The 18,247-nt window shown below is 43.2% G+C and overlaps 1 protein-coding gene across 2 annotated transcripts in view; it reads left to right on the plus strand.

Moving 5' to 3' along the window:
- The window catches only part of ttc7a (tetratricopeptide repeat domain 7A), a 425,510-nt gene that overhangs the window by 151,254 nt on the left and 256,009 nt on the right, over window positions 1-18,247 (plus strand). For both annotated transcript variants that reach the window (XM_028820451.2, XM_051919615.1), the window contains 3 exons: window positions 6,235-6,339; window positions 11,511-11,628; window positions 17,860-17,917. In XM_028820451.2, coding sequence (XP_028676284.1) covers window positions 6,235-6,339; window positions 11,511-11,628; window positions 17,860-17,917 — 281 coding nt within the window. The remainder of the gene's footprint in view (window positions 1-6,234; window positions 6,340-11,510; window positions 11,629-17,859; window positions 17,918-18,247) is intronic.

Raw genomic sequence — 18,247 nt, forward strand, 5'->3', positions numbered from 1 at the left:
CCTCCATCCTGCTCCGAAGTGAGAATGAAGCATTTGACTGACCCGCCTGTGAATACATGATCAGCCAAGCACCCCAATCAACCTCAGAATGGTGTGTGCACATCCAGATGTGCACCTGTACCTGCTCGGAGCCTGAAAGCTCCTGGGACTTGTGATTATTTATTAAGAATCGTGCTTCATCACGGACCTCTTATCACACCTTTCATGCGGCTCTGTCTCATCTTCAGCACTCTGTGAAGAAAACCAAAATGGCACTACATGACTCAAAACCGTTTCTTTCAAATTTATTGACTATGGTTGCCCAATTTTGTTGCCTAGGAGTGTGTCAAACTATGCAACTAGAAATTGCAGTGGGCGATGAATTATACAGTTCCTTCATGACTTTTCATCACTGTACCAAGTCAACTATTACTCCACAAAAGTATCACGAAATCACCTCATTTTGGCAGCCAGTTAACGTGATATTTTTGTCGTTAGTGTAGTGACTGTGTTTGCTGGGTATGTTGAGTTCAGCCACAATCTTGTCCTACCTTTTATTAGTTTTTTTCAAAAGAACAGAAATGCGCTGGCTCCAAACTTGGACAGGCCTCTCCTTTGTATGCACGGTTCAAAACACTCGCTCTTCAATGTTTTCTTTCAGCCGCTGTTGATCTTCCGTATTTGTTTGTATTCTATGCATTGCACTTTTGGCTGAGTGCTGATTGGCTGCCAACTCTTGGATATACAAAAACTCCCAAATTTCATTCTGTTGTTATGAGTTGGAGAGCATTATGACTAAATTACATTGGGCAGGTCACACTACATGAGTAGTGGCCATGAGTGTTCGACTTATTGTAACTTGTAATTGAGTAATTGAAGGTTACAGCGGAAAATCATTGAAAAAGCCATGCATTGTGATGTAAACTACTAATTTAAAATATCAATGACCTACCAACTGTTTACCACTCTTGTCACTCCACTCCCTTTGCTGTATTTTCACTTATTTAGCCATGTTATAGTTAACCAGAGGCAGCATGTTATTTCAGCAGCCAGTACACGTTGCTGTATAAATCTCAACACTGCTGAATTCATGCAAATAGAACTTTGTCTTCATATCCAGGAGTGACTTGTTAGTAAGCAACAAAAGAGGACAGGGACCAGTTGCATGGCTGCATTCAGGTCCTAATTTGGCATCCTGAGGTGGTTTGTCATGTGGTGGGTGCAGCAACACGCTGTATCAGCGCATTCTCCTAACGTCTCTCTGTCTCTCTCTCTATAGTACTGGCCTGCTTGCACATTACAGAATGATGGGCACCCAGTCTCACTATCATCGAGTGCCTCCATAATCAATGAAAAGAGTTGGGCACAAATCATATGCACAATATGGAAACACAGTTGTGCTGGCAGATTATTTTTATTCATCTCTCTTGCAAAGCTTACAATCACATGAGCTGTACTATAATGCTAACTAGTTAATCATGCTTTGTGAAGCTACATAGCTCCAGGCCAAAGCCTGCCTTTTCTGCTTTCCTTTATTTCCAAATCAAAGACACTTTCATGGGAATATTGAGAAGACAGTTTTACTGTGGAAATACAGAACTACCTTTGTTACTTTGCTCTCCTTTTGTTAACTGTTGAACGAGGATCTGCTTCACATTTCTTTTAGGTAATATAGTTCACTTGAGTTGAACTAATCAATAATTGGTTAGCATGATTATAAGCAAAACATAATTCCTAAGGCAGTCATGTTAACATAAACATTAATAAACACCTGGTGGGGGAGGATGCCGGTCAGGCCTGGTAGGCCCAAACGTGTTGTGAGGGTCTGCTGGGAACGTCTGGCAGAGCCCCCTGTCAGAAGTAGCTTCAACTCCCACCTCCGGCAAAACTTTGACCATGTCCCGAGGGAGGTGGGGGACATTGAGTCCGAATGGGCCATGTTCCGTGCCTCTATTGTTGAGGCGGCTGACCGGAGCTGTGGCCATAAGGTGGTTGGTGCCTGTCGTGGCAGCAATCCCCGAACCCGTTGGTGGACACCGGCGGTGAGAGATGCCGTCAAGCTGAAGAAGGAGTCCTACCGGTCCCTTTTGTCCTGTGGGACTCTGGAGGCAGCTGATAGGTACCGGCAGGCCAAGCGGAATGCGGCTTCGGTGGTTGCTGAGGCAAAAACTCGGGCATGGGAGTAGTTTGGGGAGGCCATGGAGAACGACTTTCGGACGGCTTCGAGGAGATTCTGGTCCACCGTCCGGCGTCTCAGGAGGGGGAAGCAGTGCAGTGTCAACACTGTATATGGTGGAGATGGTGCGCTGCTGACCTTGACTCGGGACGTTGTGGGTCGGTGGGGGGAGTATTTCGAAGACCTCCTCAATCCCAATAACATGCCTTCCAATGAGGAAGCAGAGCCTGGAGACTCGGAGGTGGACTCCCCCATCTCTGGGACTGAGGTCACCGAGGTGGTCAAAAAACTCCTTGGTGGCAGGGCCCCAGGGGTGGATGAGATACGCCCGGAGTTCCTCAAGGCTCTGGATGTTGTAGGGCTGTCTTGGTTGACACGTCTCTACAACATTGCATGGACATCAGGGACAGTGCCTCTGGATTGGCAGACTGGGGTGGTGGTCCCCCTCTTTAAGAAGGGGGACCGGAGGGTGTGTTCCAACTACAGAGGGATCACACTCCTCAGCCTCCCTGGAAAAGTCTATTCGGGGGTTCTGGAGAGGAGGGTCTGTCGGATAGTCGAACCTCGGATTCAGGAGGAACAGTGTGGTTTTCATCCTGGTCACGGAACAGTGGACCAGCTCTACACCCTTAGCAGAGTCCTGGAGGGTGCATGGGAGTTCGCCCAACCAGTCTACATGTGTTTTGTGGACTTGGAAAAGGCGTTCGACCATGTTCCTCGGGGAATCCTGTGGGGGGTGCTCCAGGAGTATGGAGTACCGGACCCCCTGACAAGGGCTGTTCAGTCCCTGTACGATCGGTGCCAGAGCTTGGTCCGCATTGCTGGCAGTAAGTCGAACCCATTTCCAGTGAGAGTTGGACTCCGCCAGGGCTGCCCTTTGTCACCGATGCTGTTCATAACTTTTATGGACAGAATTTCTAGGCGCAGCCAGGGTGTTGAGGGGGTCCGGCTTGGTGGACTCAGGATTGGGTCACTGCTTTTTGCAGATGATGTTGTCCTGTTTGCTTCATCAGGCCGTGATCTTCAGCTCTCTCTGGATCGGTTCGCAGCTGAGTGTGAATCAGCACCTCCAAATCCGAGACCATGGTCCTCAGCCGGAAAAGGGTGGAGTGCCCTCTCAGGGTTGGGAGCGAGATCCTGCCTCAAGTGGAGGAGTTCAAGTATCTCGGGGTCTTGTTCATGAGTGAGGGAAGAATGGAGCGTGAAATCGACAGGCGGATCGGTGCGGCATCCGCAGTGATGCGGGCTCTGCATCGGTCTGTCGTGGTGAAAAAGGAGCTGAGCCATAAGGCAAAGCTCTCAATTTACCGGTCGATCTATGTTCCTACCCTCACCTATGATCATGAGCTATGGGTACTGACCGAAAGAACGAGATCGCAAATACAAGCGGCTGAAATGAGTTTCCTCCGCAGGGTGTCTGGGCTCTCCCTTAAAGATAGGGTGAGAAGCTCAGTCATCCGTTGAGGGGCTCAGAGTAGAGCCGCTGCTCCTCCACATCGAGAGGAGTCAGATGAGGTGGCTCGGGCATCTGATTAGGATGCCTCCTGGACGCCTCCCTGGTGAGGTGTTCCAGGAACGTCCAACCGGGAGGAGGCCCCGGGGAAGACCCAGGAGACGCTGGAGGGACTATGTCTCCCAGCTGGCCTGGGAACCCCTCGGGATTCTCCCGGAAGAGCTAGAAGATGTGGCCAGGGAGAGGGAAGTCTGGGCATCTCTGCTCAAGCTGCTGCCCCCGCGACCTGACCTCGGATAAGCGGAACAGAATGGATGGATAAACACCTGCAAATTAATGTTTGTAATATATGAGTACAATATGAGTACATGAAAAACAAGTACTTTAGAAAAAATACATATGAATATGTAATTCTATATTTTATACATATACATTGTGGTGGATGGCAGGGGCCCTTGCCCAGCCGGGATGCCTCCATGATGGAAGGACTGGGAGAGGAAGCATGGCCAGAGCATTACCTCCCCCGGAGCACTTGGTGGCAGCTCCTGCAGGGCTCCATGGGAGGTGGAGCTGGATACAGCCCTGTTGGGATATGGGGATGCCATCAGGGGGTGCTGCAGCTACTGTTGAACCCGTATAGGTGACCCTTTCACCACACCTGGAAGTGCTGCCGGAAGTAGGTCATCAAGCACCTGGAGTGCTTCTGGATGCTGTATAAAAGGAGCCAGCAGACACTACTCGAAGAGCCAGAGTCAGCAGGAGGGAGACAAAGCTTGCCTGGAGGAGTGGAGGAGGAAAAGGAAAAAGAGAAAGAGAGAAGAAAAATTGTGTTGTGCTTAGTTGAGTTTTGGGACTGTGTTGAGATTGTTGGAAATGGGGGGAGGCGTTTCCAACGAGAGAAAAAAAAAAAAATAAAGCCTCCTGTGTCTGTCTGTCATTTGACCCGGAAGTGCCCCCATCAGGCTATGCCCTGACACCAGAAGTACGTCTGGGTCCAACATAAAAGGAAGCCATCCGGCCTCCTCCAGCTGTGTCCAAGTCAGGAGGCAGAGGGCAAAGATCATCTGGAGGAGTAGAAGGAGATACTGTAAATTAAAAAGTGTGGTGTGGGCTTTGAAAAAGGTATTTGTAAATAAAAAAAGTTTTATTTGCACCCAGAACTGTTTTGTTGTGGTTCTGTCTGAGGTTTGGAGCTCAATATATATACATTATATATATATATATATATATATATATATATATATATATATATATATATATATATAGTGAGAGAGAGAGAAAGACCGATAGATAGATAGATAGATAGATAGATAGATAGATAGATAGATAGATAGATAGATAGATAGATAGATAGATAGATAGATAGATAGATAGATAGATAGATAGATAGATATGAAAGGCACTATAGATAGATAGATAGATAGATAGATAGATAGATAGATAGATAGATAGATAGATAGATAGATAGATAGATAGATAGATAGATAGATAGATAGATATGAAAGGCACTATAGATAGATAGATAGATAGATAGATAGATAGATAGATAGATAGATAGATAGATAGATAGATAGATAGATAGATAGATAGATAGATAGATAGATAGATAGATATACAGTATGTGTAGGTAACATTACAGCACCCCATACCCCAGACATAACAACACAAAACAACCTTCAGGTCAAAATGTAAGCTTTTATACAATAAAGTATCTTATGCAGGCTTTCCGTTAATAGTTGCACAAAACACTCTCCTTTCTTTCCTCTCCTTCATCTCCTCCAGGAAAGCTTTGTCTACACTACACACCTGACTCCAACTCACCTGGGTGAAGTATAGCGACTCCTATTATCCAATAACCAGGAATGCTAGGGCATAGACCATTGGAAGCACTTCTGGGACAAGCAGATGTCCCTGCAACCAGGGATCCATGCAGCATTCCCTGGTGGCACCCATGGAACCCAACAGGGCTTCCCCACAGCACTACTGCTCTCAGCATGCCCTATGTGTGTCCATATGGGTTTTGAGGCCCAGTGATGCTGCCATCTAGCATATGGAGTCCTTCCCGATTGCTCCATTGTATTGTCCTCCTGGCTGAGTAAGACTCCTTTAGTCACTCCTGCTGGGATACCAAGACACTCTTCAAATGATTGGTTTCTCCTGCCAACATCTTGACAAAGATTGGAAGTGTCTTATCTTTTCTTTTTCTTGGCCTTCCAGTCAGAAAATGGACTAGGACCACCCTATATGACAATATATATATATATATATATATATATATATATATATATATATATATATATATAGTGTCGCATGCTCTTTGCATTATTTGACAGTAAACTATTTCAACCATTCTATGATCTGCTTCTTGCAACTGAAATGAGGGCACCATGGCGGATGTTAGCTGACTTGCTGACCAACCACAAACGTTACCTGGTAGGTAACCACCCATACAATCAGATTGTGACACAGACTACGAATGCAATGAATATATATATATATATGAAAAAGTGGTTAAAAAGTGGGAATGTGGAGTTTACATATTCTGCATTGAACTGATAGCAGGTCTGTTTTTATGAGAAGTGATGACTCTGAACTTCTCTCTCTCTCTTTCTCTCTCTCCTTTAAGCCGTCCAATGCAGTGTCAGTGCTGCGGGAGTGTGTCAAGCTCCAGCCCACAGATCCGACGGTCCCCCTGCTGGCTGCTAAGCTCTGCATCGGCCAGCTGCACTGGGTGAGTAGATTGATGTAATGTCTGTTACATAATGCAGTGAAAGTGCCGCATCCTCAGTGCAGCACAGGAAGAAGGAAGAAAAGGAGAAAAAAGCAGCATGTCTCAGTGGGATTAACATGCTTATCAGAGATTTAATCTGTCACTCTGTTGAAAACACAGTCATGTCAGGCTTTCCTTTTTTGTCCCTTATCCCTTGATAAAGAGTCAGGGTTCCATGCGCGTCACTGCCTCGGAGTTGAACATCTGTTTGTAGATGGCATATCTAGAGCAGATGTGGATTACCTCTGCATCCCTGGCCAGCAGAGCAAGATTTTGACAGAGCCGAATTAAAGGTGCAGCTCTCTTTTTTTCTTGCCATATGTACTGCAATACATTAGAATGACTTTAACTTTGACTTCTTTAGTTATGCTCCCAAAAACCATGAAGCTAATAAAAATGAACATCTTTCTTCCAGTACAAATATAAATTACATCCATCCATCCATTATACAACCCGCTATATCCTAATACAAGGTCACAGAGGTCTGCTGGAGCCAATCTCAGCCAACACAGGGCACAAGGTAGGAACAAACCCCAGGCAGGGTGCCAGTCCACTGCAGGGTACACACACAAACACACACACCAAGCACACACTAGGTACAATTTTGAATCGCCAATGCACCTAATCTTATAACTAGAAGCCAGATTTCATCTTGACTGGTCATTAGGTTGTCATTCTGCACTTTAGCAGTTGTCCTCCAGGTGTCACTGTGGGCACTCAAGAATCATTTCATTATCAGCAAAGTCATGTGATTAATTTTACAATTACACACTCATCACATGGCATCTGTAGAAAAGCAGTTAGTTTGTTTCTGACCTTTGTGATCAAGGATATAATGTTAAAAATGACTTGTAAACAAATGACTATTACTGTTGTAAAGTGTGACCTGATCATCATCTGTGTTTTTAGGAGACCTCAAAGAATCTAATATAGGACCATCACATTCACAAGGCTGCTGAAGCTAATGCAGGGTGGGGAGTCTGGAGCCTATCCTGGTAGCACTGGGTACATGACAGAAAATGCCCACTCATACAGGACTAGTTTGGTATTGGCCAATAATCTAACCTGCATGTCTTTAGGGAAGTAGGCACAAAGAGAACGTGCAAACTCCACACTGGGAACTTCCAGGTGTGGGATTTGAACTCAGGAAAGAGTATATAAGGTGGTAATGCTGTGCACTGCACCTGCTTGCCCCCCTGCAGGAAATTTGATTAAACAAATAACAATATTGCATTTTTCACATTTATCATAAATAATGTCTTTATAGGAAAAAAAAAAACATATCTTTAGATATAGCCACATGAACATCAGCTACATGTTTCTTACACACATGGTTTTGTTCAAGCTGTAATACTTACTAACAGCTTGTTTTATTTTTTCCATCATATAATAGTCTGAGTGTAGTGCATTTTGCAGATCAGTACCAGTCATCCTAACCTGCATGTCTTTAATGTGCTGGAAGAAACTAGACCAGGGGTAGGCAAAGTCATTCCTGGAGGGCAGCAGTGGCATCAGATTTTTATTCCAATGCAACTTCTTAATAAGAAGCACTTATTGCTCAAGTAACACTTCTGCTTCATTTTAGTTGTCTCAATCGTTAAGATTTTGAACCCTTATGGCTTATTTTAGTCTTAAACAGCTGTATTCTCGGTTTTTAATGTCTCCTTATTAGCAATAAGATACAAATGACAAAAGAAATCAGCATTTCTCCGTTTAGCTTGTTTCCATTTACACCAGTGTGTATTTAGTGCATACTATTTGGTTTAATTAAATATTTGGAAGGAAAGTGAAGAGAAAAAGTGAAGGACAGAGAATTACTCCTCCATTTTAGACTTCAGATCATTTGGATGATATCCTTAGAAAGGAACAAAAATCTAGGGTATGAGAATGATCCGACATGGCAGAGTTAAAGTATTAACAAGCTATGAAATTACAGTATTGGCAAGGTTTGTTTTCTAATTAAGCAACTGGGTTGGAACAAAAACCTGCAGCTACTGTGGCCCTCAAGGAATGACTTTGCTCACCCCTGAACTAGAACAATAAGCACATCATGGACCCAGGAGGAATGTCTAAACTTCTCACAGTGGCCAGGCCGGGAGTTGAATATCTAAACTTTGCACAGTGACCAGGCTAGGGATTAATGTCATAATGTGACCAGAGTAGGAGCTGAACATCTATACTTCACACGGTGACCAGGCCAGGAGTTGAACATCCCAATTTCGCACAGTGTCCAGGCCAGGAGTTGAACGTCTAAACTTCATAATGTAACCAGGCCACCAGATGAATGTCTAAACTTCACACAGTGGCCTGGCCAGGAGATGAACATCTAAACTTCATAATGTGGCAAAGATTTGAACCCAGTCTCCTGTGAGGCACTTATCTCTGTACCAGCTTTTTTTTTTGTGCTTGTTTGTCACTTGCTAATACTCCTTAACAGCTTATGTTATTTTTCTGCAACATAATAGTTTACATGTGCAGCACTCAGTGTTTAAAATCAGCACTGCGAAATGCCACACTGTTTTTTTCAATTCTGTACATACTACTTTATTATTGACTCATCTCCTCAAAGTAGCGTAGCCTTGTGGCTAATGCACTGAGCTTTAAATCACACTGATCTGCCTATTTGATCTCCACTAGTGACTCATTGTGTGACTCTCCCCCTGCTTCAATGGTAAATATAAAAGCTATGAGTATAGCATCCAACGTATTTGTGAACACATATACTATATCCGTGTGTTTGTAAAGGGCCTTGAGATGGCATTCAATATAGAGAGGACATATAGAATATAAAGATTGACTTTTAACTAAATAGCATTCATGTGTGGATGTTAGGAGGCATGGTAGATCAATGCTCAGCACTATCGCCTCTCAGTTCTAGAGTCTTAGATTCACATCCTAGCCACAGATCATCTTTGTAGAATTTGCATGTTGTGCAGTCACCCGGGAGTTTGGGGTACCCCAGTTGGCTCCTAAACTCTAAAGATGTCCAGGATAGGCTGGCTGGTAGCTCTAAATTTGCTACTTTTATGCGTATGTGTGCCCTGTGATAGACTGGCATCCCTAGACCCCTGCATTGTTGCCAGTACTGCCAGGATATGACCTGGCTTCCACTTACCTTGGGATATAGCAAGAAGGACTAATGATGGAGGTTTGGGCTGGCCAATAGAAGGAGATAACTCAATGTGGCCACGGGGCAAGGCACCCCTAACTGTACCCTAGTCCTTGTTATGATGTACTTTTGGAAGGAGATCCACTGTATTGAGCCACACACTTTATATCTGACAAGCAGTGCTGCCTGATAATGGCCATGATGAATGACTTGAGAACACAAAATATCTCTGGCGGCTCAATCTCTTGAGGAAGTCAGTTTGCTGTTAAAAATATATAACTTGTATTTAATATATATTGTCCATCCAATATAATTTGTGATGATTTTCACCATGAAAGGCACTATATATTGCATGGTCCTAACTAATGGATAACTGCTTTTTGGATCTAGGAGCAACTACTGTTTTTTTAGCTCCAAGCCCGTAATGTAGTTAAACTGAAGGCCATGTCGCCATTTTCCACTTGTTTTTTTAGGCTGGTTTGAATATGCAGATCATTCAGTAAATAGCTGAGAATAGCTCAGTGGGTAGAAAGGAAACTCTTGTCCCCTACTAGAACTTACAAGAGTGAAGTGAGGAAAGCATGCCATATCCTGCAATGCCAACAATTTGACTTCTTTACTCACCTTGGCCTGGATTGTACAATTAATCACAGCCGTAGCACAGCAAGGCACCAGAGGTTGACAACTTGAACGTTTATTGCTGTTCTGAAGATACGGACTAAGTATCTCTGTCCTGCTTAATCCCATAATTGGAGGGTGGGCATGGGTATTTGGGAATGACAGATCTCATCTTGTCGTGATGATGTAAATTACAAGGGATTGGATGAGAGATTAGACATGTTAGAGAAGCTTGATTGGAAGCCATATTTATGGAACATCTGGCCGAGTGCATTGTGCAAAAAGTCGGAAATGGATAGAGCACATTGGGTGACGGGGGAAGCAGATTAGCAGCCAGAGACCCAAGGCCAAAGCTCATTTTGATCACTGAGGCAGACAGATGTACTGTAATTCCTGCACAAGGTACTGCTAGAATCCCCACAGTATTGCGTGAAGTGGAATTTGGAGGTAGGTCTGAACCACTGGCAAACAGCAGTTATTCTCTTTATAGATAGCAAAATGCTGCATGCAATAAAGATAGAGAAGTCGATCACAGCCATGGGTAGCAGCAGACACGGTGACACCCAAGCTTCACCAGGTCTACTCCACACTGATGGTGTGTTGGCAAAATGTAGATATTCAGAAGAAGAGAACTTTAATGGAGAGACTCACTAGCTCACAAAACTAAAGGAGAAGACTTCCGTTGGCCCTTTAGCTTTTGATTAATGTGGAATTTGGCTGAACATGAGGGCAAAGGAAAGCCCTCTTAACAGCAGTCAAGTGATCAGTGTGCTGGTACAGTGAATGCCCTCAGCCTGACTCAGTGACTGCTGCTTGCACTGCTCATTGAAGAATGTGGGTGCGTCAAGGGGGTGGGGGAGGGTGGTGCTGATGCAGGCGGCTTTTCCCACATCGAGAACGCTTGACTGCTGCTGCATCGGTTCATTCAGGCGGGTATGTTAAAGCACTGGGAGGCGAACAGATTCGCTGTTGTTAGGGACAGGAAGGGTTCATGCGTGTTCAAGTGCAGCCAGCCATTGGCTTATGGACACATGTAAACAAATGCAACATGTCAGGGGGATTGTTCCATAACCATCTGATCCCGCCAGCCTGAGTAACAGGGCCTCTTGTGATATTTCGCTGGCCCTATTTTTTACTTGCTCTCATCAAATAAGAATAGACAAGAAGTGCACACTGATGTCCAAAGAACGCACCATAAAAACATGCCAGGGGAGCGCCTGCCAAGGGATCAAAGAGGTGGCACATATAGGGCTGTTTCATGCCAGTGTCAAATCCTGCTTTCCTTCCCTGCCACCTATAACTTAAGATTAGTCACATGCTTAAAGTACATCCATTATAACAGTGACATTTTTTTTGTTTCCTTCTCATTCTTTAGGCATAACAGTGTGTCCTATTTGTCTTTCAGCTTGAAGAAGGTGTTGCCTTTTCAAAGATGGTGACAGAAATGGGGGAGAATGCTGGAGAGCATCTGGTCAAAGGTCATCTGGCTCTCGGACTCTGCTATAGCCTGCAGGCCACAGACGGTAAGATGAACAACTGCCATCCCTGCCCTCATTGATTGGATGGCATGTGAAGTAGATAGATAGATAGATAGATAGATAGATAGATAGATAGATAGATAGATAGATAGATAGATAGATAGATAGATAGATAGATAGATAGATAGATAGATAGATAGATAGATAGATAGATAGATAGATAGATAGATAGATAGATAGATACTTTATTAATCCCAAGGGGAAATTCTCATACTCCAGCAGCAGCATACTGATAAAGAACAATATTAAATTAAAGAGTGATAACAATGCCGATAACAATGCAGGTATACAGACAGACAATAACTTTGTATCATTTTAACGTTTATCCTCCATGGCATTGGCGCATGTACATTTTTTGACTGTAGGGAGAGCTGATTTTCTTTGGTTCCCATAATCATGATGAGGTGGACTGTAATTGAAATGCCCAGCCATTGTGCCTTTAAGGATGACACACAGAGGCCAAAGGTCTAGTCTAGTCTATAACATTTCAAATCTAGATTTCACAGTGAGACAGTCGCCTGTTATGATTTGTCAGCTGTCAAACTCAAGCGCAGGTTTTATACAGACATCTGGGCCTGAGCTCTCATGTGAGGAATAGACACGAGAATCATCTTGGCCCTAAAAAGCAAGCTTCCTAGCCTGTACATGCCAAAATAGTCCAAAAACAAAAAATATCATAATAGAGGGAGAGAGAAACTGTTAAACCCCTGGCCCAAAATAACAGCACGATTGTCTCCAACGTATTTGAATATTATAGTCACAAATTTAAAGAAAAAAATAAAAACATGAACAAAAGACTGTCAAAAGGATTACCTGACTCATTTAAGCTCAGAGATTGACAAAGTCAGACCCACAATCCAAAAATCAAAATCCAAGTAACAAATCAGAGTTCATTAACTGAAATATCAAAAACTTGGACTTGCAGGACCCACAATTTGAAATCCAAAGGAGAGCTGAACAAACATGAACAGAAGTAAGTGCCTCAGTGGCCTGCTTATGGCCTGCTAATCAATTAAATAGGGATGAGGGCAATGCTGCAGCAGCAGTGTGAGGCGGCTACGACTTCTTAGGTTCGACATGAACAGAATGGAAAAAAACAAAGAATGTCACAAATACAATATATATATGCACTATAGGAGGCCACCTCACTCCGTTTGGGGAGCCAGAGTCAGGACGTCAAGGACAAAGCTTGCTGGGAGAAGAGTGGAGGCAGGAGAAGAAGAGAGAGAGAGGGGGAGGGAGAGGACTGTATTTGGTTTCTTGTGCTGTATTGTACTGTGCTTTTTAGTGGGAAACGGAGAGAAAGCGTTGCCCCATGAAGTAATAAATCGTGTGTACTGGACAGTATTTGCGTCTGCCTGTCTGTGTCAGGTAGAGTGGCCAGTATGCCCCCTGCGCTTCCACAATATATATATATATATATGACGTCCGAGGTTCGATTCCCCGAGAGGTGGGTGCAGTGAGTGTGTACGCCAGATGAGCCCAGAATTAGGGTGAAACACGTGTCGCGTACTCTTTGCATTATTTGACAGTAAACTATTTTCAACCATTCTATGATCTGCTTCTCGCAACTGAAAGAGGGCACCGAGGCGGATGCTAGCCGACTTGCTGACCAACCATAAGTGTTACCTGGTAGATAACCACCCATACAATCAGATTGTGATTCAGACTACGAATGCCATGAATGTAATTACCCCGATCTACATGCTGTCAAATGAATGAACCACACGCCGTGGCACAATGTTAGAGGCTTTGCCTCTGGCGTTGAGGTTTGATTCCCCAAGAGGGGGGTGCAGTGAGTGTGTACGCCTGATGAGCCCAGAATATATGTGGAAAATACTGTATATGACATTCTTACTAGATAAGATACTATTAATATAAAGAAAAGCTGCAGTCAGCACCCACTTGGATCACAGTGTAATACTGCCACGCTTGGGCCCTGCTGCCAGTTTTAAGCAATGACTTTTACAAACTGTTTTCTGGTCTGGTACTGAAATACCTTTCAGCCTTCAGTGGTGTCAGATATGTACTAACTCGACTCCCAGTGAGGCCAGCTTCAAGTAATTGCATTATGAACCTTCTGGCAAGGCTGGCACAGAAATCCCCCACTGCCACAGTGAGCCCATCTGAAATAAATACCATTAGGATGCCCTGGCAGAGCTGTCCTAGCATGACCAGGGTGAAAAAATGTGTTTTATGAAGTAATAAGGCAAGGTAGGTCCAGTTTATACACATCTGTCTTGTGCTTTACATGATCTACAATAGTCATAACTTGAACTCTGCTACAGGTAATCTCTCCATGGGAAAAAAAAGAAAAACAAATCATTCTTCAGCCTGCTTAATTCATGTTACAGTTGAGAATTCTACTCCAGCAGGATTGGGTACCAGGCTCTGGATGGGGCACCAGTCCATTGCAGGATCACTCACACATATGGTCAATTTAGAAACAACCTGACCAGCAGTTCTTTGGGGTTGTGTGGGGAAAGCCCTTCAAACTTGGGGTGGGGGGTATGCAAACTCTGCACTGAAAACAGCTGGGCACCAGATGTGAACCCAGGACACTGGATCCATAAGATCATACCACTAAGCACTGCTTCACCACGCCACCCAAAGTCAAGTTATCTTCAAGATAATTAACTAGAAATTATAGTTAACACTCATGCCTCAGAACTGGAGGGATCTGGATTTGACTGTTGGCCAGGTCACTGTCTTTGGGCAGTTTGAATGTTCTCCCCATGTCTGTGTGACACTTCTGTGGTTATTCTGTTTTTTCTTCCATATTTCAAAAATGCAGGTGACTCCAGTGAGTGAGTGTGAATGTGAGTTTGCATTGGATTAGGGTCTGTTAGATTGTGTAAGGGTTTTGACCCTGATTTTCTTTTCTTTTTTTCTCTGGTTATTTGTTTGACATGTTTTAATGATTTTTTTATACTTTATTTGCGTTAGTTTAATTAAGCCCTTTCTGTGTTATGTTGATTATGCTGGTGATGGCAGATGTGAAATCTCTGATATGGTGCTGAAGTCAATTTGGCTCCAGCACCTGAGAGCGATATACATAAATGGTGGCTGCTGCTTCTCTCTTTGCCAGCTGTGTTCTTGTGCTCCTTTTTGTAAGTCTAGCCGTGATTTTTTTTTCATTTTTGGTTTTTTTTTGGATCATAGATATTTGGCTTTGTTATAGTTAAAGCATTTTTTTTGTATATATTTAAATTTTGGAATTAAGTTCTTTGTTTTGCTGTTAGTTTTGTAATAGTTTTGTAGGTATTTAATAAATTCACTTTAATATTTGTTTTTTACAGATCCGAACTTGAACCCAGTTCCTACCAGATATGCTATGGCTCTCAATAACAGCAGGTTCTTGAAATAGTTAGATGAATAAATGCTAAACTAATAAAAAATTCTAGCTCTTAAATGAATGGCAGTTGTCTGGGAGGCAGCATTTAAGTACAATGCAGTAATCACTAAGGCCGCCTCAGGTGACTGCAGTGTAAAAGTGCAGTTCAAGGCATTGCAGAGGACAAAACCCCTTTCACTTTCCAACAGTTTCCTTCAGTGCATATTCTGGTGCCAAACTGTTGTAAATGGAGAGTTTGACCTTCTCATTTATCATCCATACATATAAGTGTTCCTGAATATTTACAGATTATTTAGAATATGTACAGTGTGTGTCTCAGAAGCCAAGGCTTGCAGCAGGGGTGATTAGGATTGTTGATAATGGAGGTTGTAATTGTGAAAGGTGGGATTGTCCTGCTCCAGTGGACAAATAAGTTGATACCAATTGTGGTTACGGTACTTTTTACAGTACTTTTGTAATCAAAAGAGGTTTAGCTGCCAATCGGGTCCGAATTGTTTTAAGATTACTCACCAGCAGAGTTTATTTTGTGCTTGAGCTGTCTGGAGCTCAGATTTGGTACCCTTGACTTTGAGCCCTCTACACTCCAGGATACTCCACATGCACGCCAAGACCCCAAATTTTAATTTTATATCATGTTTAAATAAACAAAATGTATTACAAAGACTTTTATTTAAACTTTATAAAACATATTTTAATTTTCGACTGCTGTATATACTCACGGATAAGTCGGGACTTGATTTTACCGTATTATTTCCGGTATTTGATAATGTCAGTCGAATAAGTCGAATGTGGAAAACACACGCTATTGGTACAAGGGATTATGATGTGCTAACACCCACCTGAGAGAGTAACCACGGAGCACACTGCCTTTTTTTCTGTGTTGGTGCGGCAATGTGCTGTATCAGCGTGTGCTCCTAACCTCATCTCTCTATTGTGCCTACGTGACCACATGGCAATACCTGAACTATTCCATAGCAATGTTTGCACTGATTTGTGTTTTTTGTACCTCACACTCTCATACCCCTTTATCGTAAGAACATCCTTTATCTACGATGGAGCGTTCAATCAGAAGAAAATATGAAGGTGGTTTTAAATTAAACGTCATTGAAGTAGCGAAAGAAATTGGTAACTGCGCTGCTGCAACAAAATTTGATGCACCTAAGAAACTGATGCGAGATTGGAGGAGGCAAGAAGATGTTAAAAAGAAAAAAATAAGTGTCGCCTTTTTGAACGGGTGTACAAGTTGGGGTCTGATTTTATGATTGATTTTTCGGGTTTCAAAACCCTGCTTATACGTGAGCATATAGGTATCTGCTTTTTGATTGGCTGATGTAAAAAAAGAAAAATGTGCACCAAAAACTCTGGAAGTCACTCAAATCGAAATAAATCATCAGGTAAATGTAGCTAAAAAAAAAATTGGACATAAGCATCAGTAGGCTTTGCAACCTCGAAACCAAGATTCCCGAACTATTCTACAACATTTCAGTAATTGTTTACCGCTCTGATGCTGATCTTTCTGATCATAAAATAGGTCATTACGATAGCAATTGATGAGAAGAATTCATAATTAATTACAGAATTACGGTATTTGAGGATTCCTCTAGAGTGCCTCTTTCTCTTGCACGATTTGGCTGAAAAACTAATCAGAATATCGTCATCTCATATCAGGCTTAAGTTTCGAGTTTGGTATTTTTCCGTCCATCCATTTTAGCTCTAGACCATCCTCAAGAAGGGCGGCATGGTGGCGCAGTGGGTAGCGCTGCTGCCTTGCAGTTAGGAGACCTGGGTTCGCTTCCCGGGTCCTCCTTGTGTGGAGTTTGCATGTTCTCTGCGTGGGTTTCCTCCGGGCGCTCCGGTTTACTCCCACAGTCCAACGACATGCAGGTTAGGTGCATTGGCGATTAGTGTGTGTACTCTGCGGTGGGCTGGCGCCCTGCCCGGGGATTTGTTCCTACCTTGTGCGCTGGGATTGCCTCCAGCAGACTCCTGTGACCCTGTGTTAGGATATAGCGGGTTGGAAAATGACTGACTGACCGTCCTTAAGAAGCTGTGACACACAAACACACACATATGCGGACAGACACACACTGAGATATTGATGTTTTCATTATCAGGGAACCCTAAAACATTGAGATCTGTCGAAAACTGTAGATTGAAATTTTTGACAAATCGAAAGCTTTCGCTCCTCCCCCATAGACAATAGGTTATGGTGGGGGGAGGGGCACAATGCAAAAAAAAGCTGGTTCTGACACAGCAAGTGTGGGTGTTAACAGTGCTTGAGACGTGCAAGGTAATAGGGATGGAGGTGCATCAGGAGGTCAAGGAGAATGAAAACTCCTATAGTTGTGTGAACAGCAGAACAATTTAAGATAGCAAGAGTTCCAAGTGAAATACTAGTGTATGCGTGCGAGTATGGAGGTAAACAGGGCCGATGTCAAGTATTTATTATACTGAAAATGTAATTCAGAATTAGCAGTGCTGCGCTCTGGTGCCCAAATTGCCTTTAACAGTGTATACTCATTCCATTCCCTCATGATTTACACTTTAAGTATTGCTCACCAGCATGTGATCAGTTAGAGTTACAAATGAAAAGTAACCTAATTACCAATGCAGATTTGGAGAATATACAAGCTCTGCAAAAGCAGTGTCAAGGCCAGGATTTCGTCCTGCAGCAAAGATCAGAATGTAACATAGTATAACATTTTCAAACTCACTCAATCCAATTCTATGTTACAGTGGGTCAAGATCAGGATGTCCCTCGTGTTATTTCACCTTGTCAGCAGCATATTTTACATATATCTCGCTGTGGAAGTAAGGAGTACCATGTTAATGCCCACACTTCTCCTTCTCTGTTTCTACAGCCACCCTTAAAGAAGTTCAGGACAGTCTGAATAAGAAGGCCCTTGAGGAGTTCCAAAAGTAAGTAACACTAGGGGAGATGACACTAGGATGCTGACATGTTACTCTATAAAGGAGATGTGATTGAAAAAATTTTGTGCTGAACTGAAGGACATACTGTACAAGAGAGTGTTGGCAAATGTTTTCAAAATACGGCACAGGGATAAATATTTGAATGGACAATGAAGGAACAGGAATCTAAGAAGCAGGTGACAATCGGGTGTAGGTACATCCTCAAAAACCTTGAAACAGGCAAAATGTTTCCACAGTATGAGACAGAAGTTCCAGTCATTAGGACATGGCCAGGGTCAAAACACAAGACAGATGGGTAAGAAGAAAGCACAAAGCAGG

This window comes from Erpetoichthys calabaricus, chromosome 15, assembly GCF_900747795.2.
Source record: "Erpetoichthys calabaricus chromosome 15, fErpCal1.3, whole genome shotgun sequence".
Classification (NCBI taxonomy): domain Eukaryota; kingdom Metazoa; phylum Chordata; class Cladistia; order Polypteriformes; family Polypteridae; genus Erpetoichthys; species Erpetoichthys calabaricus.